We start from the raw sequence: 23394 nt of genomic DNA, 5'->3' as shown, positions 1-23394 counted from the left end.
GATTGTTTGTTTTGTGAGCAATAAAATAATTTTTAACGATACAATAGAGATGATTATTTTTAAAAATTTTTGTTAGACTTAACATGGATGAAAATTCAACGCAAAGTAGCTTAATAGCGATATACTAATATACTAATTACATGGGATATACTAATATACTATACTAATAATGTATTTTTTTCATTCTTTTCGGTTATTCGATTTTTTCAGTTATCCGACCAACCCAAGTCCCCAATTGAGTCGGATAATTGATGCTCTACTGTATTTACATTCTGAAATATAATATTATGTATATATAAAAAATAAAATCTGTATAAGATATAAAGAAACTTTCTCGTTTATCTTGTAAAGAAAAAATTATTATTCATTTCTATTTGGTTATTCAATTATGAATGTAAATAATTTTAAAATTTTTGAAATGTTTTTGACTTAGATGTAATTTTTTGTCATATTCTTTTTTAGGCTCTCGACAATTACTGGTCATCTTCCCCATGAAGTATTCGGTAGATCAGCTTATCATTATATTATTGCTGATGACATTCCTGTTGCACTTTTTGCTCATAAACTAAGTAAATAATTATTTTACTTTTTATAATATCCAACTATTGAGTACTTATGTGTATAACTGTGTACAATATATAATTAAATAATATATGTCTATTGATATACTATACTCACTCATATTTTGTTCTTGGATACTTATTAAATTAATATTTATTTAAGCTTATTTTATAAACTTAAGTCTAATATGTATTCAATATGTAATAGTATTGTGTTAATATTTAAGAAATTTTTTTGTTCTGGAAGAATATATTTAACTAATAATTTGATTTTATTGATATTAGAATTTATTCATACTAAAGGCAAAGAGTGTTTCGTATTATATATAAATATAAAACTTTAAATGTATGATGTATTGTTTCAGGAAAAAGGAATTATTAATGAAAAACTATACAATAGATAGATAGATAAATACATTAGGTAAAGTGTATAGAAACTATGTAGATGATAAAATTATATAAAAAGAACAACAACAAAAATCATCATTACTTTATCCAGCAATAAAATTTCTGACAAATAAACATTTATTTGTCAGAAATCTATTTCATGTGTTTGTGTGAAGACATTCCATCTGATAGTGTGTGAAAATAGAACATTTGCATGTTAAGTCTATTTCATATGTTTGAACTTGAAGATGAGTGTTGATGGTGTTCTTTTTATATTTGAATTCAATTTGTATTGTATCATTTATGACTAAATTATATTATTTAAAAGTTAATTTAATTGAAATATGTATTTTATTGTAATGTAAACAGTTAAATGACAGGTTAAACTATAATTTTTCTACTTGCTGTATTTTGTGGAATATATGATGCACTTCTATTTCAGCACAGAATATTTAGGAAAAATGTGTTTAGTGTGTATTTAAGCCATCTGACACCTTTGGTACTTGATCCTAAATATTTCTTACTGTATTTTGGTTTAAAATTAGAATGTATACTTTTATTTATCAGGGAAAAAGAGGAGTTTAAAAGAAATCATTAACAATTAAAATTTACTGTTAAATATTCTACATGAATACATGCAAAAGCTGCTTAGCTTATAGCAGCTAATATTCACAGATAAAACAATTTAACACAACAGACCAGACATCACACTCATTGACAGCACAATAAAATTACATACATTATAGACATATCCATTCCAAACACTCATAATGTAAAAAAAACACATGCACTGAAAAAATCAGAAAGTACACAGAACTCACCCAGGAAATAAGGCATCAGTGGAGGATGGATAGAGTGTTTATTGTACCTACTAGGGTTTCTCAAATGGAATCCCAGGAATCCTGTTTGTTTTTTTTAACCCGAGAAATCCCACAAATTTCTTAAAACTTCACTTTTTTCTTATTTTGTATTAAGATTGAGAAAATTTTGTAAATAGAAAGTATAATTAACTCATAAACTGTCATTTGTATTTATTAATTTTAAATCTACTTATTAGGTTTTTAAATTTTAGCTCATTATAGCATGTCACAAATGGTCAATAATCAATATGTAGCTTATTTGTGGCAGGACTGAAAATTCTTTACTTGTCAGAACCTGTAATATCTGGAATAATTGTATTTATGCTTGATTTTTAACCATGTCCAGTAGCTTCAATAACTGTGTAACGCCAGGCTGTGCAAATTGGGCAAGGATACAAATGAGTACGAAGTCTGCAAGTATGAAGTTTTTCTTCATAAACCTGATTATGAAAGATAAACGAACTACCAAATTATCAGGCTATAAGCTTGATGTTTCTATTAAAGCAGCCAAGGTAGACAAATCAAGAATACTAGAGAGCAAAAGAAGTACTACAATCTCAAAAACAAACTAGAAATTTTCCAGACTACAGGTGAAAAAACACATAACATCTGTCTCTCTTAAATGCATTAAAGACGATTCCACCCACATGAATTGAATCAGAAAGGGCATTCTCAATAGCAGGACTTTTCATTAGTTAAATAAGAACTGGATCGAGTGATTGGAGTATTGACCATCTTTGCTTTTTAAAATCTTATTATAAAAATTACAATAATATTTTGTATTATGTTTTATTTAAAAAAAAACAAAAATTACTCTTTAAGTTAGAATTTTGATCTGAGTTTTAATATGATTTTGGAAGTTGCAGAATGTATTAAATTACTTTAAAAAATGAAAAATAATTATATCATTTGATTTCAAGATATTTTGTATATCTTAAACATAATTTTTAATGTATTTCTTACACAGCATTATTAATTTGATTTTGGAAGTTGCAGAATGTATTAAATTCCTTTAAAAAATGAAAAATAATTATATCATTTGATTTCAAGATATTTTGTATAACTTAAAAATAATTAATTCTATTCCAGGATCCTGGAAAACCATTCACTTTTATCCCGGGACAAACAAAAGACTGGGAAATGAGAAACCCTAGTACCTACTGTTCTCTCTTTACAGGTATCATACCATACACACTACACAAAAGCCTGGAAACATTACAATAGAATAGAAACAAATACATCATACTACAGAAGGCAACTATATTGAATACATGTCCTATTGTTAGGAAATTCTTGAATACAGACACACACACACTGACACAGTTATTTAATTTTTTTTTTTTTTTGTTATGGTTACTATGCCTTGACTCTTGTCCGGCATAGTACACAGCCACCGGTGTAAACTGAGTAGAACCCACTAAACCCAACATAATATTAATAAAAACTCTTTGGAGAGACAGAAAGGTTTATGATTGCCATACAAGACCAGGTCCTAAATACAAGAAATTATAGAAAATACATCTTAAAAGACACAACACTCAAAGGTGACACCTGTAAAAAATGTTACATCATATATAAGACTGTACAATACTGTACATCACTTCAGGTTGCAAGCTTTTAACATAAACTGACTATTTACGTTGGCATAATCAAATAGCAAATGTAATACATCAAAAGCTTGAACACAGTCAAAACTTCTACACATTCAGGAACCTTACTACAAATACTCTTCAGACAATCATAGAAAATAAAAAAAAAATCCCCAGGAATTTTTTGGGAGTGGTCTGTCCTGGATATGTTGGGGCTATATTTCTCATTACCCAATTGCCTCATCATGGGTTTGGCCAAACCTGCAATGGATTTGAAAAGAGGTCTTATTGCTCATAAGCTAGAAAGAGTAAAACAAAAAAATACCTGTCACTCTAAATTACATTATCTTATACAAGGCAATTCCTCAACATGTTTTCTATGCTTTTCAAACTGTGGTTTATTTTTAACATCATCTTCATTCCCTGGGACATGTTTGAATCCTGGGATTTAATTGAGGAACTACCGTAATTTACCAGTTCAATGAAAAATTGGAACATAAAATGCTCTCTCTATTACTTTCAATTAATAATAATAATTGGAACTGCATAAGTATTTATTTTGTTGAAATATATGGTATAAAATTTTATCAATAATTTGAGTAAAGTTATGGTTTATTAATTTTTGTTGTTTGAAAAATATAGAAATAATTAATAACAATAAAGGAATATGAAATAAGTTTAAACTGTACATTAAATTAGCTTTTTTATTTTATTTTTAGTGTTTGCCAATAATGTTGGAAGAGGCTTAATAGTATACCGATTAAGAACTTCTAACCAAGGAAGAGTTTATTTGAAGAGTTCAGGATATCTGCAATATGATAAATCATCATCAAAAATTGATCATTTTGTCTGTGTTAACAAACTTCTCAGGTATTAATTAAAATATTTAGCAAAATTATTTATAAAAATTTCAGTTTTAAGTCAGTTATAAATTATTGATGAAATATTTAATTATGGTGCATTAATCAATTAAAACAAATGTTATAGATAATTCTCTAATTATTAGAATGCCAAATAGTCAGAGTTATCCTAATAAATTACAGTAGAGCGTCGTTTATCCGAAAGTCGGTTATCTGAAACGCCGGTTATCCGAAAGAATTCCAGTCGGCCTAAAGTATAATTTTTGTTTGTTTTATATTTTTCTATGTATTTATTTTGTTTGTAAAACATAAAGAAATAATTTTTAACGATACAATAGCCACGATACAATAGCCACGATTATTATTTTAAAAAGTTTACGTTAGGCTTAACATCGACGAAAATTCAATGCAAAGTGACACGCAACGGAGAAAAATTTCAACATGGGATAGGTTAATATATTTTTTCGTACATAATCGGTTATCCGAAAAATAAGTTATCTGAACAACCCCAGTCCCCAATTGATTCGGATAAACGACGCTCTACTGTATTATCAGAAGTACTCTGAATGAAAAGTAATTAAAAATTATTAAAAAGTTATAAAAAAAAATTAGAATGTAATTAATTTTAATATAAATTTAATAGCTTGACTGAAATTTAATTATTAAATATTTATGAGTTTGCTTACATGGCAAAATTATTTGTAATAAAAATTACATTATATATTTATGTAGTATTTCATCAGATAATTAATTAATTAATTAATTTTATCAGATCATTATTAAAAAAACTGAATTGATTAAAATATAATTAAACCTTATAACATATAATAATTAGATTTAACCTGTTCACTGTACTATAACTTGTTATTATTATTAAATTAATATAATTTATAGTAGACATATTTACTAATTTAGCTCTTTTTATGCATGAATCAAAGAATATGCTGAAAAATTATAAGAGAAAACTTATAATTTTTTAAAAATTAACTTACAATTTTTCCACATTTTACAGCTGTTGTACTTTTTGTACACAGGTATCAAAGCAAACTCATATTCTTGGAACTAAATTTTCTAGTGAGAAAATAAATATAGATAATAACTATATTATGATGCATCCACTTTATAAAAATATGTTATCACCATATTAAAAATGAAATTAAGACCATCAAAACATTTCTTCTACAGTGTAAATATTGAGCTTTACTGCTGGAGTGTGATGTTTTACATAAATTTAGTGTTTCTCAAGTTACAATAGTAATAGTATTTAAAATATTTATTGTTTTTGAATAAGAAATTCAAAGCAAGGTTTCAGCAGTCAGCATCATGGAATTTACTGAAAGATAATAAAAGTGTGTTTGACAAAGAACAATAAGTAGGTCTTGTAATGAATATAGTGTTTAATATTTGAAAAATTTTTGAGAGTTTTTTCAGATATTGATTAATTCATTTATCATGATATTTTAATTTTCATTATAACAATACAAATGATTTTCTCAAATATTGAAAAAAAATTGAATTTTGAAAAATTAATGTTATTGGAGAAGTTATTACTAATATAATGCTTATGAAAAAGAAAGAATTAAATTTAATGATTGGAATAACTATTTTATTTATATTCAGAAATTTGATATTGACAATGCTTTATTTATATGCTAATTTTATTTAATTAATCTATATATTATTCTCATCTTTTTAGTTTATGTGTACAGAATAAAATAAATAGTTTAATTACAGTAATCAAAAATAAAATTAATTTCTTCATAGCTAAAATTATTTTACAAAACCTTCTTTTTTTAGTGATGAAGAAGGTGAAGAAGAATTAAAGAAATTTATTGAACGCTTCACTCCACATATTCACAATACTACAGTGCACTCTATGTATGAATCAATCTGTTCTGTTCAAACATCAGGCATGATTGAATCAAATGGAAAAAGTGAAAAGGAACAGAATAATCACATGGTAACTTTAGAAAAAATGCCAGTTGTTACAGAAGATAAAAGACAGGAAAGCCAGTTAAATTTAACTCAAAAGAAAAGTCTTTCAGTTAATAATAATAGATCCTATTGTTATCTTGGAATGACTACAAATGGAATAAAATCAGGACATCTTTCAAGTATATGTAATAATGATTGTAAGAAACAGTCTAATATAGTTTCAAATTGTGCATATGATTTAAGTAGTAGAACTATAAATGGTTATAGAATCACAAACAGAACAGATAATACAAAAAGTACTGCTTCTCACAAAACACAGTTCTTTCATTCAGAAAAGAAAAATTATGCACATTCAGAATGTAGCAGCAATGATGATAATGACAGTTCTTTAAGTGATGAATATGAAAATCAGTGTTCAAAACAACATACTAAAATAAAATCATCGTTATCACCTATTGACTGTTATCAGTTATACTCTATAAATCAGTTCGATGTTAGAACTTCACCACAATCAAATTCTAGTCCATCTATAAATGGTTTATCTGAAAATCAATATACTAATGATTCTAATAATTCTTCTGAAAATCCTCCACCTTGTAAAGTCTTCAAAACATTTACAGAATCCAGCAACAAAGTAAATTCAGATTTGAAGGTACCTGTAAAGTCATGGTTTTCTGATAATGAGTCTTCAATGATAAAAAACAACAACTGTAGTTATGATGGAAGTTTAATACAAAGTAACAATCACATTGTCCATCAAAAATTAGAATCCAATTGCAGGCCGGATAGTAATGCTTCAAAAAGTTTTGCAGACATTCTTTCCACTGGTATTTCTACTAACAATGGATCTTGTATATCAGAACATTCAGGTAATTTTTTTTATTGTGTTTAAATTTTATTTACTGTAAATTGCAGTGTAGTAAGTTGCTTTTTTTAAACCTAAAAAAGTCTCCAAAATGTGATAGAAATACCATATTCACATTTTATTTCTAGCCTACTGTATGTTTAGAGGTTGATTTACAAAAAATAAAAATATAGCCTAAACCAGAATTTTGAGTTAAAAATTTTTTGATTGAATTATACACTGCACTTTATAATACGTGTATGTTATGTTATCTGTAATAAATATGGATTGGAAATTATGATGTGAAATTCAGCTAAAATATTAAAATAATAACTTATTTGCTTTAAAAAGACCAAAACCTATGCATTTAAAAATTATTTATTACAGTTCTTTTCAGGCAAACAATAGTTGTGTTACAAATTTCTTTGTAAATTAGAACAAATTACAGCATAACAAGACAAGTTTGCAGTTGAAAAGCTTTCCCTGTTATTGCAATAGACTGACTAAATGACTGCTCAGTGCTGACACTCATAACTACAGCATATTTCAGTGAAATATGCTGTTGAGTGAAAAATCAAATGAATTTGATTTTTCACTCAAAATTTCAACCATGTCTTTAAGCTCTTTTAAACCATGATTGCTTTCCATAATTGATTTAAATTTCTAATTAACCTTTCTACGGTTTTGAAGAACTGCTGAGAGCTTTTGGTTAATGTCTCTAATTATTTTCATTGCCTCTGATAGTGATAGCTTCTCACTCAAATTTAGTTATTGCATTAATAAGAAATGCAAAATGAGTTGAAATAATTAACACTACAAGTAATAAAGAGCATACAGAGAAGTTGCAGTCATTTTTAAATCCTTTTTAATTTCAGTCAAGGACTGATAGCAGATCACTTGAAGATGAATACTAAAATCTTTAAATTAAAAATTTTAAATTCATTAAAAAAAGATCAATGATACCATTAAAAACAATATATATATATAATAAAACTGTACACAGATGCCAACCTTTATTGTAGGATCCAATGCCACCAAACAGCTTAAAATAGTGCTAAATGTCTTGACAGTAGAAATCAAGTGTACTTATAAATGATGATTAATTTGATACTAGAGTCCTCTAGTGGAAATCTGGTGACTAGAGAAAAATTTACATTAAAAAGAAAAAAAGAGTAACTTGTTTCTAAAGTCTTTTTTAGTTAAAATGTTTAGACAATCCTTGGTTTATGTAGAATTATAACCAACATTTCATTCTGTACTTAAGGTTTTGAAGTAAGCTCTTCCAAATTATGAACACGATAGTTGCTTTTCATCATAATCTAGATATCATACTAGTGCTTTGTAATTATCTAAACAATAAGCTACACTTTTAAGCCAGGTACATGTTGGGTTGATTGTTTTTGCATGACCTAATTACCAGAGGTCTGATCAGGTTACACCTATGTGAGGGCGCGAGATTCAGGGATGTCTTACGTTCAGGTCAGTTGGTCAGTTGAACCAGCAGGACGTGACCAGAGAGCCCAGTCCAAACCATTATAATCAACCAACTTGTAGTTCTTTGTGAGAGATTAAATGGGAATTTTGTGATTAGAGATCTTTACACCCTAATACCCTAACAGTTCACCAATGCATAATTACTGGCTCTGGAGGTAAAGCTAAATTTAGATTTAATTCCTTAAATAACAATTCTTCTTGCATAGTTTGTAAACACTTTTTATGTTAAAGATGAATATATCAGCATTACCAGATATTTTCAGCAATCACATTAATTAAGACCATGAGCAAGCAAGTTATATGAGGGTTAATTTTTTTTTTCAACCTCCACCAACACATGAAAAAAAATTGGAATCATTTTAAAGCCTGATTTAGATGAAATGTAAGCAGTCAACATTGTTTTGCATGTGAACCCAGATTATTGGCTGTTTAAACATTTACATTAAGTATACTGGAACTGGACTGATTTGAAATTATTTTCATGCAGTCTGAAAGTGACTGAAAGTTTGTGAACATGAGCATTTGAAAAGATCTTATATATATCCTGTAAGAAGTCTTTTAAAAATAAACAAATTTCTGAAAAATTGATCTCCAAACTTTTATTTTATTTTCTGTACTGTATAAAAAAGAATATTTAATATACAGTAATTGAAGAAAAGTAATTATTTAACCCTATTTTAAATAAATTTTCATTATTTCTACAAAACAGTTTACCTAATTGAGTCAAGAGTATTTGTAAACATTCCTCTCTTAATCTTTTTTTTTTTATTGATGGAGAGATGACCCAGATACTACTGTAGTGACTCAAGATTGAATTTGGGCGAGCAGTCTCAGGAATTTTTAGAGTGATCTGTCCTGGATATGTCAGGTATATTCCTCACCACTCTGCCATCCCAATTTGGACCTGGGCAAACCCATGATGGAAATGAAAAAAGACATTCTTAGTGTACATAGTGTGAAGAGAGTGTCAAAAATGAAGAAAATGCTTTTTTAAATAATTTTAATATTTACAATTCTATATTTTCATATTTTTGATTTGGAGCCATCCATAAATAATAATATAATATGCTAAAATTCCACGTTTTTAACCTCCTCTCTCCTATATCATTCATATTTACATTATGACAAATACTGTGCACTGCATCAACTATGTAATGGGATTATGTAATTACAGATATTAGTATAAAATGACTTATTTATGCTTTTATTAAAATAAAATATTATACAACAATGGCATTACATTAATCAAAATTTTATTTTCATATACTTTGCTAACTCCCATGTAATGTGTTCTTCAATTGACACAATGGGATGTTGGAGGTATGTGTATCCAAGGGAATGCCTTATCCTATCATGTCTGTCATCAAAATCCATCCACTCAGCACCTTCTGAATTATATTCCCAAATAAAGCACTCCAAATAGATTCAAAAGTTTTCTCTCCAATCCATGACAGACAATGCAATCTCCAAATTTAGAAAATGTTATAGTCTGTCACGTCTCTATATTTCCGTTTTCCTCCCTTTTTTTTGTAATATTTTGAAAATAAACTTTGAATTTTTCAAAGTCTATTGTACTTTACCAATCACTTCATTTTAATGTAGCTATAACAGACTATAATGTTTTGTTGCTTAAGCACTATAAAATGCAATTAATCGAATACTAGGCATCCTTTCATCTTTTTATTTGTTTATTTAAATTATTAAATAAACAAATAAAAGGATGAAAGGATGCCTAGTGTTCAATTAATTGCACTTTATAGTGCTTAAACAACAAAAATGTATAACAACACTCTTTCAAATTAACAAAAAAGACTATACAGGTATACCGCAACTTACGTTGTTTTGAGTTACGTCGTTCCCGATAATACGTCGTTTGTCAAAAAAGTATAAGTCATTTTATTTGACTTTATGTCTGTCCGCCACAAATATTGAAGTCGTAATATCAGTAGAAAAGCATTTAAAGCACATAACAACACTCTTTCAAATTAACAAAAAAGACTATACAGGTATACCGCAACTTACGTCGTTTCGAGTTACGTCGTTCCCGATAATACGTCGTTTGTCAAAAAAGTATATGGAAAAATAAAAATCAAGTTTAAGTCATTTTATTTGACTTTACGTCTGTCCGCCACAAATATTGAAGTCGTAATATCAGTAGAAAAGCATTTAAAGCACATAAAATCATATTAAAATATATAAATTTACAAATATTTACTGTATTTAAAGTGCATGCATTCGTACATTTAGATTATTTTTTTCTGTACTATATTAAAAACTAAAATTTATATGTTTGTAAGCTTAAAATAGATCCTTATTAACCATATATTATTAGAAATGCATTAATAAATAAAATACAGAACCAGGAATGGTAATTTATGGTTTAGCCTAGTGACAAGTAGATTTGGAGACAAGTAAATTTGACTTACGTTGTCTCTCCTGGAACAAATTACCGAAGTAAGGCAAGGTATACCTGTAATGTGTTACCAGCCACAATAAAGTAAATGTTTGATGTACACTTACTTTGTTCTATCTTTTAATGTTATTATATAAAAGTTTAAGTGAAAAGTTTAAATTTTCAAAGAATGAACTTTAAGTATCATACATTTATCATTAATCAGTATCATACAGGCTTTTTGAATGCAATATGTCATATTGCATTCAAAAAGCCTGTATGATACTGATTAATGGTAAATGTGAAATATGACATCACAAGGATCATTTCCCTCTCTTTCCCTTGTCACATTGTGTCGTATTCTGAACTGCTCTCTCTCCCCATGAGGTGTGACATCATTTGTGGAAAACTCCTGTAAACTTTTCAATTGATATGTTGATAAAGAATTGACACACTGTTTGATATAAATCAAACAGTGTGTCAATCATGCAATAGTCACGTTTCAAAATGTCATTACTAGTCATTGTGACATATATTCTACATGTCAAATAATACTTTAGCCACTTATTTTGCCTTGTATTTACAATCATAAATATTAAATACTTTTAATTCTCTGATATGGTTGTGTACACAATGTGTGTTACTATATGGAAGGCAATCATTTAAACAAAGTGGAATGGAGCATTTTAGTCTTGTGCAAGTTTTGTACAACAGATATTGGCTGTTTATGCATTGTTTAAATCAGTCTTACACATCTAAGCACATTGCCAATACCAAATCTATCAGTATCAGCTCATCTGGGGTTAGTCTGTTTTGGCGGCAGCAGCAGCATGCAAGCATTGTTGGACTAGCAGGTATGACAGTTGATTTTTTAATTCATGAGCATGCATAATAGACTCCATTGTGCATGACCAACTAAATCATTAAATGAACACCACTATGTCTCCATAAACCTTCTCAAGAAGAAAACTGTTATTTATTGTTTTTTGTGATACTGACATTGCAACTTCAAATCATTCCACTCTTATGTTCTAAGCCAGTCTTTCTCATTTGATGGTCTATGGACTTCTGGGATCTAAGGAACAAATTTAGTGTCCATGGCATCACTTATGTAAAACCCCAACTTTTTAAAATTCACTCATTTTTGCAATAGTTTGTTGACCTGACTTGTGATGCCTCATTGATAATATTTTCCAAAGAATGTACACTTGACTAATTCTGAGTGAATTGTATTTTCTGATTATTAAAAACAAGTAAAACGGTGAAGCCATTCTTGGGATGAGACTATGTCCCAGAGAATGTGAGCAACGCATGTGCAAATCTCGCACTCACACCTGTTTGTAGAAACAGTCTCAGCATTTTGTATTTTATTTTGACCCAGTTCTCAATCCCCTGACTACCTACAAGTCTGGTTTATTTTATGTGTGCATGATTTTGGCACCATATACTCTGTGCCAAACTGCAACTCCTGACATGTACTCCTTCTCATACCTCTAAGGTGTGCAGCTGTTGACAGCAGTGTGATTTTAGAGACAAGACATAATCTCATTAATTAGGTGGAAAAGCTTTGAAGTATCTAGTTCCATTTTATTCCACATATTTTTGTGAACAAATGTTTTCAATATTTTGTTGTCAGAAGAGCAAGTGTAGAAATCGTGTCAATATTGATCCTGGTTTAAGGTTAAAAGTAATAATTCCTTCCATATCTGGTACAGTATTTTTTAGAAATAAAAAGAGACATGATTTCTCCCGTAATATTTAGACTGAGAGCACAGTCGGCCCTATCATAGGGCAAACGGAGCAGCCGCTCCAGGCGCTAAGTCCTAGGGGGTGCCTCGGTGGTAAAGTAAATTAAAGGGTATAAATTAGGGGCAACCAAGGGGGGCGCCATAATAGGATCTCACTCCATCCTAAAACTAGCCTCGGGCCGGCACTGACTGAGAAGTCACTAGCATAAAAATGAATGTTAAAAACCCTCACTGTAATTACTTTTAATCAAGTGACCTGTTTGTGCTTGGATTTGGCTCCATCAGCAAAGTTTTTACAGTGACAATATGTATTGTCACATCTTGTTTATGTATAAGTTTGTAGTGATATATCACATATACAATGTAAAGACAATGATTATATTCTATGATTTTGCCCTTTTCCCCACCCCATCATAAAATATTGTGGTCACATGATTAAAAATAATTATGGCTAGGGTTTTTATACTAGTGGAGTCTCAGCCTTATATTGAATAGCTATTAGACATGTTATATATTTTTAACTTGTTATAAATAAAAGATAGTATAATTTAATGTGTTTGTTTTGAATATTACTGCTAATTTATCAACTACATCTACTGCGCAGATACCAAATGTCCAAAAATTATGGGGTCCACAGCTCTTATCTAATTGGAAACCACTGTTCTAAACAATTTCTTAATCAAACTTTTGAATGTGCTTTTGCACTTGCATTCCCTCATTCTCCATCCAGTTTTCAAAACTTTTTTCTTTTCCTTTTTTTAAATGTTAAATTTACTTCTGATTGAATTTTATATGATCATTTCTCAATCCTAACTCTTGCACTCCTAATTTAGATACAGTCAGACAAGGAAAATAAGTTGCAACAATTTTGACTTACTGTATATGATCAAGATTTTCTTAAATGTTTGAAGCATATTAATGTCAGGTGATTTAGTCTGGAGATTGCAACTAGATGCTCAAAATTATATGAAGTCTTTTTTTTTCTTTAATCAAAAGAATATTTATCAGTTTGATTTTTCAGACTATGTTGTTGGTTCAACAATCTCATGATTGAAGTGTATCTGTTGTTTTATGAAGCAATATTAGAGAGAAGAACATATAATTTATTTCTTGCATAAATTATTTAAGGACATTGTGTTAAAATTACTTGGCAGTTTAATAACCATAAATTTAATAACTGAAAAGTTTTTAGAAAATGAGATCACTTCTAGAAAATGGCCATATTTCAAGATCAGTATACTAAGAATGAGCTGCCTGATTCCTAATTATACTTAGTTTTCCACAAGTTATACCTTAAACAAGATCAAAGATTTTCTGTCTCCTTCAAAAGTTCAACAGTTTTAACAAGGAGCAAGACTGTTTTTTAAAACTTCTTTTAGCATATTGATCTCAAAAAATCTTTCATTCAATGATAAGTTAATTATTGATAGTTTTTTGCCAGCAGGCTTCAAAGTATATGGGATTTTTCTTCTCATGACATGGATAAACTATGATGAGCTTATATTTTTGTAATGTTCAACTTACTCTTAACCAAGGTGATAGACTGCTTGAAACATGGAATGAAAGCATTTATATATAAATATTTAAGATGATAATTCATAATGGGCAACAAAGATTTTCCAGATTAAGGAAAGTTGCAGAAATTGTTTTGGTTATGTCACTTAGTAATGCTGAAGAAGAAAACTTTGACATTATAAATAAAAATTAATTTGATGTCAGAAATTGTTTACAGAACAATGAATGTTGTATTCTCTGACTACTAGCAAAATGCAATGGTTTTCAAACAATACTAAATGGCATGAATAATAGGCTGACTCTGATCTCTTAAAGAAAGCTAAGATTGCCATTATAAGTTACAATGACTGCCATTGTAAAAAAGCAATAGGCATCAGCCTGTTGCTCCAGGGACCTGGAATGAACCTGAGCAAGAAAACGCAGAAATTTTCCATAGGTGATTTGTCATGGGTATAATTACATATGTAATTAGCCAAATATATGTTATTAATCAGATGATATAGCTGGATTCTTATCAAACTAACAATAAGGCTGTTTAATTAATTAGATATTAAACTATTAAGCATTTTGATTAGAAGTAGATAGTTAAATTGCCATGTTTTGTTAAATTTAATAATTATAAATAAACAAACTTAATTTAGAATATTTTAGAAAAATGTTTTTTCAACCTGTTTGTCATCGAGGACCAGTATAAAATTATGGATAATTTTACATGGACCAAGTAATTATATGAATATATGAACAATGAATTATACTTATTTATTAAATTTCAATATGCTTATGTAGAAACACTGTATATAACAAAGTACATACGGTAGAGTATTTCTAGATTACTATTTAAATGTCACCCATAATTAACTGGGTCAGCTTCAGTATTGTCAGATTTTTCTATGGACTGGTAGTTGAAAAACACTGTTCCAGAAGAGAAAATCAGCCTGGAGCAAGATTCAAACTGCAACTCCTGCTTATTAAGCAGATGCATTGCCAGTTATGCTACCCAGACTTCCTTCAGTTCTAGATTTATTAATTTTAATTTAGATATTATCATACTAGCAAGTGTAGTGAGTGATCATTGAGTAACATTAAAAAAAAAGAACTTTTTTTGAAAAATAGTTGTTTGAATACATAAAAGAAATGTGTTTTTTAACATATTCAAACCAAATAAAAATAAAATAAGTACATAACTATAACTCAAAAATGGATTTTCACTCCATAGAGATGTTTGTTTTTAAAAGTTGATGTTGGCATTTCATTGGGATAGCTAAATTTCTAGTTGTTACAAAGATTTTAAAGTTACTCCCACATATTGGACATATTATACAGGCTTGTTCCCATGTAACTTCATTCACCAGGTCTGAAGCATAGGTTGATAGCACAATAGTTTATATAGCCCTTTCTTTACATTGGTTTTGTGTTCACAGTCATGCTAGAGGGAGTGGGATATTTCCCCTACATATTCTCTTAGCATAATGGGTGAAAGCTCTCCTAATAAGAGTTTTGAATGCTAATGCTTTATATTATATAGATTGTAGAATATTGCCAGTACAGTGATACCCCGAACTTACGCGATAGGTGGGACCGAGCGATAACCGCGTAAGTCAGGGTATAATTTTGCAATTTGTGTAAAACCCAAGTTGGATGTATGTAAGCTAATAAATGTTCTCGTTAATCTTATCTCGTCTTTTGATTTGTTCACGGTTGGAAGAAATCACCATATAGAGTCTCTCAAGTCTCTGTAGATATAACAAACACAGAAATAAGTAACAGAAAATAAATTCTGGCTATAATATCAATTCCACATGACACGTCTGAACATGTAAGCTGAACAATAGTATGGGGGGAGTGAGTAATCAAGAGTTGCGTGGCGCTCAAACAAAAGACGAATCGATGAGATTTGAAAATTGCGTAACTCTGGGTTCGCGTAAGTCTAGGTATTACTGTATTTAAAGACTGATGTTTGGGCTTGTGGTACATCATTGTGGTAATGCTCTCACCTTAGAGCTTGATACTCAAAATCAGATTGTTCAGAAGATCTTCTGGAAATGATAAAAGTATGTTAGAGGAACAGTAGCTAATTTCCTACAGGATTCAAAGGTGGATTAAAACCTGAATCATGCATGCTCTCTATAGGGTTGAGCTAGACAATTCATATGTCTGATATTGTTATTTAGATATTGCTCAACAGATCTGGCTTTGAAGACAAACATTATCATCCTGTCAGATGAAATTGTCACCAGTTTTGCAAGCAAATGGTTTGACATGCAGTTCTAAGGTCACATTTCAAAGTCTGTGAATTACAGATCAGTAATTTTAAGCCACCCATATATCTCAATTTGAGATTGGTCAGCACAAAGTTAATTTTGCTGATACCTATGGCTCTCTGTCTCATCTTCTGTTAAATGATATCTCAAAGATGTATCTATAAAGATTTAATTAAAATGTCATCTAAATGACTATTAGAAGTAATGCAAGCTTAAAAACATTTACTTTTAAAGGATTATAAAAGGGTTACTTTTAAAGGTTAACTACATTACAGTTTTACATGTTTAGAAACATTTACAAATTTTTAGTAACAGTAGTTTAGTTAGTTTCATTTGTAATCAACTAAATGTTAATTTTTCTGATTATGATTAAAATCATCTTCAAAATTTTAGCATTTAATTTGATTTTATTAGTTATTAGTGAGTTTGCCGACACTGGTAAAGATTGGGGACCTAAAATTCCACTTCTCCAACACCAGTGTGAGTTTGCCAACTGTCAAGGGGGGAAATGACATTACTTCCATGTCAGAAACAGTCTAAGGCAACATTTCCCAACCTTTTTTCATTAGTGTACCCTTGTGGCATTTCCAATTTTCCAACTAGCAATGCATGCACAAATCTCACACTGCCTGTTTGTAGAGAGTATTGCCATTTTGAATTTTATTTTGACTCAGTTCTCAGTCCCTTGAGTACCTACAAGTTTGTTTTTTTTTTATGCATGAATGATTTGGGCACCAAATACTTTGTTCCAAATTGCAACTTTTGACAGGTACTCTTTCATACCTCTAAGCTGGTAAGCAGGCAGTATGATTTTATAAACAAGACATAGTCTTGTCGATAAAAAATTAATAAAAATACTGAATAAGTAATGGAAAAAATTACCATTTGTAGAGAAAATCTGGAGAAAATAGCTATGTCCTTTTTTTGCTAACAATAAAAATACTTTTTATAAATAAAAGAATACTTTTTCCAAACAACACATGGGAATATTGTTGAGAGATAATAATAATACAGTAGAGCATCGTTTATCCGAAGGTCGGTTATCTGAAGGAATTCCAGTCGACAAATTTAAATTTTCGCCAGTGCTGTGGCGCTGTAATCTTTGGCTATGTCTTCGGCTACTCAAATATTTTACGTTTTTGATACTAAATTAACTTCTGAAGTATAATTTTNAGTTGAAACTGCATTTTTATGAATAAAAATTTGACAAACTATTTATCGTTTTATGACGAGTAAAATTTTTTCGTCGCGTTAGCGGCTTTTAAGTAATGCGTAAACTTTCGAGGGGCGAGGCCCTTCGGACCGCAAGGCATAGGCGGTGGCCCACATCGTCCATGCCTTACGCCACTCTTGGTCATAGAAATGATGTAATTTGAATATAAATTATTTATAAATACGTATGTCAAGTTATATTTTTATTACTACGTAAAATATATTTAAGAGATTACGACCACTGTGCTGGGTGAGACGTTGTTGAAACAAAAAAGTTATGCATTCCATCACGTACATAAACAGTGTCATAATTCGCCAAGTGCAAATCAGCAAATTCGTAAAATTTTTTGTTTATTTTGAACAATCCGGATAATCGAAAATCCGGATAATGGAGGTTCTACTGTACTATTAATTTGTGATATATAACATATTATTTTTTCTGCCATAATAAGTAACTTTTTTCTGTACCCCTAAACAACCTGTTGCATACCCCTGGGGGTACGCATACCCTGAGTTGGGAATCACTGGTCTAGGATCTGTTTGCCTATAGGCAGTGGTGTTGAAGACAGAGATAACACGTGTCTTACAATTAACCCATTTATTAAACAAAGTGATGATTACAAAATTCACAAGGTGTTTTCCCTTTGGGCACTGGTTCCTGAAGTACAAAGTTGTCTTGAAGTGGCATCTTGGGAACAGCAAAGATTATTGGTGTTGGCAATGTCAGCCCTGGGACAGTAGATGGGTTTTCTGCCAAATTACGAAGTTCTGACTTGATGGAGTGACCAAAGGCACTGTTGTTCACTGGCACACAAATTATAATACACTGGTATTAGGTTAAGGATCTGTGTGTCAGACCTTGAAATCTGAAGTTTTTATAGTTTTCCCCCTCTCCATCTACCTTTTGGATTGACCCAATGCCCCTCATCTTGCTTCCCGATTGGTCTCTCCCCTGTCGCCAGGTGAAAACCAAGACCAGTTTAGGTTGCGAGAAAGGTCTGTTTCGGAGAGTCTATCTGATACCTTCTGTTGACTTTGATCGGGAGATGTTGATAGAACTATAAACCTTGCACTCGTAATTTAGTCCGTTGTCTCCCTTTTCTGTCAATTTAGAATTTTAATGATCACATGCAATGACTCTTTGACCATCAACCCTTCCCCCTTTCTGATTTTCTAACGTAGATTGATTGTTTATGAGCACTCATGTCGAAGTTCCATCTTTCCAGTCAACATTCCACTATAATCAATTGTTCCCTTGTAGTCATGCAAATCTACTGAACTACAATGTTAACACCACACGTTAATAAAAATCACTGTCTATGCTTTTAGTGTAACCCTGGTAATGTCAACTATATATACGTTTGTAACCTGTTAATTTGCTCGGGCTACCTGTATTCTGGCACCTGGCACCCACCCTGTATCTAGTTTACGCACTGTTAATCTGCACACTGTATTTACGTTAGTATCTGTTCATATGTCAGTGCTGTTTGCGATCTGTAACATGGCACTCCCAACTAGTGATGTGCCAGGTATCCGTATCCGTGGATATCCGAGGGAAAAAAAGATTCGTATCCGTATCCGTATCCGTTACATTTAGCGGATCTTTAATGGATCTTTTATCTTAATGAATTTCATTACTTATATGAAATTTTAAAGATAGGTAGCAATAAAATACTAATAACTTATTCAAATCACTTTTTATTTCTTAAAATCACATATTGGCACATTCATATTGAAAAAATTTTATCATGCAAAATTCATTTACTATCGTAAAATATTTCCATACTACACTACTAAACTTTTTGTCAACATTGTTTTTATTTTAATTTAACTCAACACTCTCCAAAGATACAAACATAATCTATGCTATCTATGTCATACTAAACTATAAACAAAAAAATGCGCAGTGCAAGTGCAAGTCAAAACATGTCGCGTTACTAACACAAAACGTCAACTATCGGTCCAAGGTCACAAGCACTGGCGCCGACTGAGTACGAAAGTTGAGATCCATATCCGTATCCGCGGATATACATTTTTAACGATCCGGCACATAACTACACCCAACCTGTATTCCTCTGTAACATTCTTGTTATCGTTATTATTTTTTCTGCTGATTATTCCTTATAAAACACTGTTGCAGAACGCCCATGGATCCCAACCCTTTTCTTTTCATCCCCTTTCCTTTCTCACCCCCACCCCATCTTCCCCCCCTTTTCCATAACACAAGTCATACCAAAGAGTGATACCTCTACTACTACTACTACTACTACTACTACTAATACTAATACTAATACTAATACTAATACTACTAATACTAATACTACATCACCGTGTTGTGTTTGTTTCACAACTATAGTTGTTTTTCTCTCTCTCTCTTTTTACATAACTTATGCAACCTTTGTTCTGATTTAACAGTAACTTTCCTTCTTTTTCTATAGTGTAATATATTAATTTGATTTTGAACTTCATCTGGAACCTCGCACATATTATCATAACAAAATAAATATAAAACAAACATAATAGTTGTCATTTCATCATGTTAATTCTTTTTTTTTTTTTAATTTTGTTGAACTAAATAACTAATGAGAAACATGGGTGATAATCAAATAATGTTGTGTTTAGAAGATGGAAAATTCTAGATAAAAGTTTTCTGGTAAAAACTATAAGTTGTGCTTTTAATTCTGTATATTTTGAAAATGGATCTGATTAGACAGTCAGTTTGTAAAATATTTTCATCTCAGAATGATTTCTTAATGGTTTTTTTTTTAATAAATGAAAAATAACAAGATTTCTATTTTTAACTTTAGAAATTGCTTATCAAATTTAATTAGTTGTTACAGTATAATACATCATATTTCCTCAATTTTAAAATGCATAATTTTTACTTATTTGAACTAGAAAAGACTATCAATGGGATGTATAATGAAATAAATACAAAAATATTTGCCTTTAGTTATAAGATTAATATACTATTGTCTCCATAGAAATAAATTATATGGTAAAAATATATTATTAATAGTACCAGACCAAACATCTGGCTTTCAGAAATTCAGCTAGTTTTGAATTTGGCAGCTATACTTTACCATGTAACCACTTTGTTTTGGTTTCCATAACATATATGTTGCATGACACCAGTTCTGGGGTGTGACTGTTGGCATGCAATGTGCTAAAAAATGGAAAGTAAAGATCAAAATTGTTTTTATTTTATATTTTAAGCCTGTATCCAGAAAACCAGAAAATTTGGACCACTTTCACTCTCAAGTTTGCTGGATATTTGGACCAGTAATGTATTTGAATAACCTTTTTGTTTTTTTTTTATTTTAGCATTTTTAAATAAATACTGTAATGTTATATAAGCATAAATATATGAAAATAATTCAAATAAAGATTCTTGTGAATTGAAATTAGTGTGAAATATTGTAAATTTAGTATGCTATACAAATTTATCCATTTATATTATTTTTTTTTTACAGATGTACAGTACTTTCACTGAAAAATGACTATCTTGCATCAGAACTGTAATCATTATATGATATTTCAAAAGAAGAATCTACCCAAAATGTAACAAATTTAATTTGCTATAAGTGAATGAAACAGTATCAATGTATTAAATGAGAAGTTATGATGTTTCATTAGATATGTAAACAGAAAAAAAATTTGACAATTTATTTCTGCACATATATCAAGAATAATAATCTTCCTTCACAGTGATGATTGATAATCACTATAATCTGAAATTGGAAACTTGCAAAATTTTTTGGAATTAAAAGATAAGAATTAGCTGGTCATTTAGTTGTATAGTTGGTACCAGCAATTTTTGTTCTATAAATTAATTTATAGGCTGGGATCAATACAGATATATCTGGTGCTCATATTCTCTGAAGCTGGAATTCCTGTGTCATTTACAGGAATTTCTGGTATTGGATTGCTTTTATGTAATTGTCTTATACACTATTACATACGTAATGATTCATTATTATTATTATTAGAAAGTCAATTAGAAATTGGTATCAAAATTGTACCTGATTAAAATCCACAATATGGAAATGTTTTAAATTAGAAATAATTATAACAATTCAAGCTCACCAGATAGATAAATTTATGGCCATGTGCTTATTTTATCATATAGCATTTATCTGTTTGGAAGCATATAATAAATATTGTATATAAAAATCCATGTTTCATATTTTATATATAATGTGTGTCTAAACATATCAAAAGTTGAATAGATAAACTGCTATATTAGGTTAAAGAATGAACTGGAATAGTAAGTTGTTTCATATTTTGAAATGACTTTATTTACTGAAGAAAAAGTTGTATATATATCCAAAATCATATTTAACTTCACTGTTGTAACACACATTTTTCTGTATATTGCAAAAAATTTCTCGCCAAAGACATGAGAACTTGTAAAGATATGAGTAAAGTGAGTATTTTTCCATCTTTAAAGTATGACAAAATATAGAAATTAGAAATATTAAGGAAAATAGATATATGAAAAATATTTTAAAAATAAGATATTTTTAATGGATATGTGGAGAAAATAAATTATATATATATATTATTCTGAAACTAAACATGAACAAATCTATTCTAGTATTTGAAATAAATTTTGTGTTGACAATTAAAATCTGATCTGTTTGATAAAATCATGGAGGTAGTTTTAATTGGAAATTTTCTTTAAGTTTTTTTTAAATTTGTTTTTAAAGAAAGGATTTATTGAATGTTATAAATTTTGATAAAGTTAATTTAAAGATTCAATTACGTATATCCATTATGTATATTAGATGATTATATTAGGTACAAATTTACAAAAAGTTATTTTTGCCAAATTTTTTACAAAATAGATTGGAAAGTTTTTTTAAAGAAAAATTCTAATTTTGTGATAAACAAATATTAAAACTTTTGGAAATAAATTCTTATATATATGAAATAATATTAAAATATTGTTTAGTACAGTTTAGATTTTATATTTCTTGCACAATTTAAAATTACATTTATTGATTTTATATATTTTATACATTGTTGCACAATTGTTATTGCAATTTTCTTTATCAAATTAGTGCTTTAATTCACTAATATTTAATCTTATTTTAGCCATCAGAAAATAATTTTTTAATGTTAGATCAAAAAAACTACATAAAAATATATTTTCATAATAATATATCAAAGCAATTATTTGAAATTTAAACAATATTTAACTAATTAACTGTAGAGAGAGATTTTTTACAGATTTTCTATTGCTATAAAGAAATAAAAAAAAAATATTCTACCTTACTTAAAAATTTTAAATAATAATAAACATTTCTAAGAAAATAACCAAATTTGCTTATTGATGATAATTAATTTTAATATAAATATATTATAAAATAAATAAAATGAAATACACTCAAATAATTTTCTTTAAAGAAAAATAAATAAATAAATGGTGCTTCAAAGGGGTTGTAGAATTCCCGTCATTTTTGCCTTAAAAATATTTAAAAAATATGATTTGGTGCTTAAGTTAACATTCAAAATTATATAATATATTTCTATATATAAGATATTTTTTTACATTTGAATAATATCATCACATCTACTTCACATCTTTGCCATGAAATTTGATATTGTCAATTTCCATAATTCCCATTGAAAGCCTTCCTTTTTTTGCATATAGTGTTTTGAATGTTCCAGTCTTGTAAAATTTCTTTACACGATTATTCTGATTTGTTTTATATTCAACAACTTCAGTTTTTTG

At 29.2% G+C, this 23394-nt stretch overlaps 1 protein-coding gene across 2 annotated transcripts in view; it reads left to right on the top strand.

Moving 5' to 3' along the window:
- LOC111626544 (uncharacterized protein DDB_G0283357-like) overlaps positions 1–22529 on the top strand; it is a 41376-nt gene extending 18847 nt beyond the window's left edge. For both annotated transcript variants that reach the window (XM_023369953.1, XM_023369954.1), the window contains 4 exons: positions 463–569; positions 4116–4266; positions 6054–7060; positions 21131–22529. In XM_023369953.1, coding sequence (XP_023225721.1) covers positions 463–569; positions 4116–4266; positions 6054–7060; positions 21131–21150 — 1285 coding nt within the window. In that variant the 3' untranslated portion in view covers positions 21151–22529. The remainder of the gene's footprint in view (positions 1–462; positions 570–4115; positions 4267–6053; positions 7061–21130) is intronic.
- The last annotated feature ends 865 nt before the right edge of the window (positions 22530–23394 follow it).

The sequence above is a fragment of the Centruroides sculpturatus genome, unplaced genomic scaffold (assembly GCF_000671375.1).
Source record: "Centruroides sculpturatus isolate CEXI.00-Female unplaced genomic scaffold, Cexi_2.0 scaffold398, whole genome shotgun sequence".
NCBI classification, from domain to species: domain Eukaryota; kingdom Metazoa; phylum Arthropoda; class Arachnida; order Scorpiones; family Buthidae; genus Centruroides; species Centruroides sculpturatus.
Note: the sequence above shows the minus strand (reverse complement) of the source record. Positions and strands in the feature narration are given on the sequence as shown.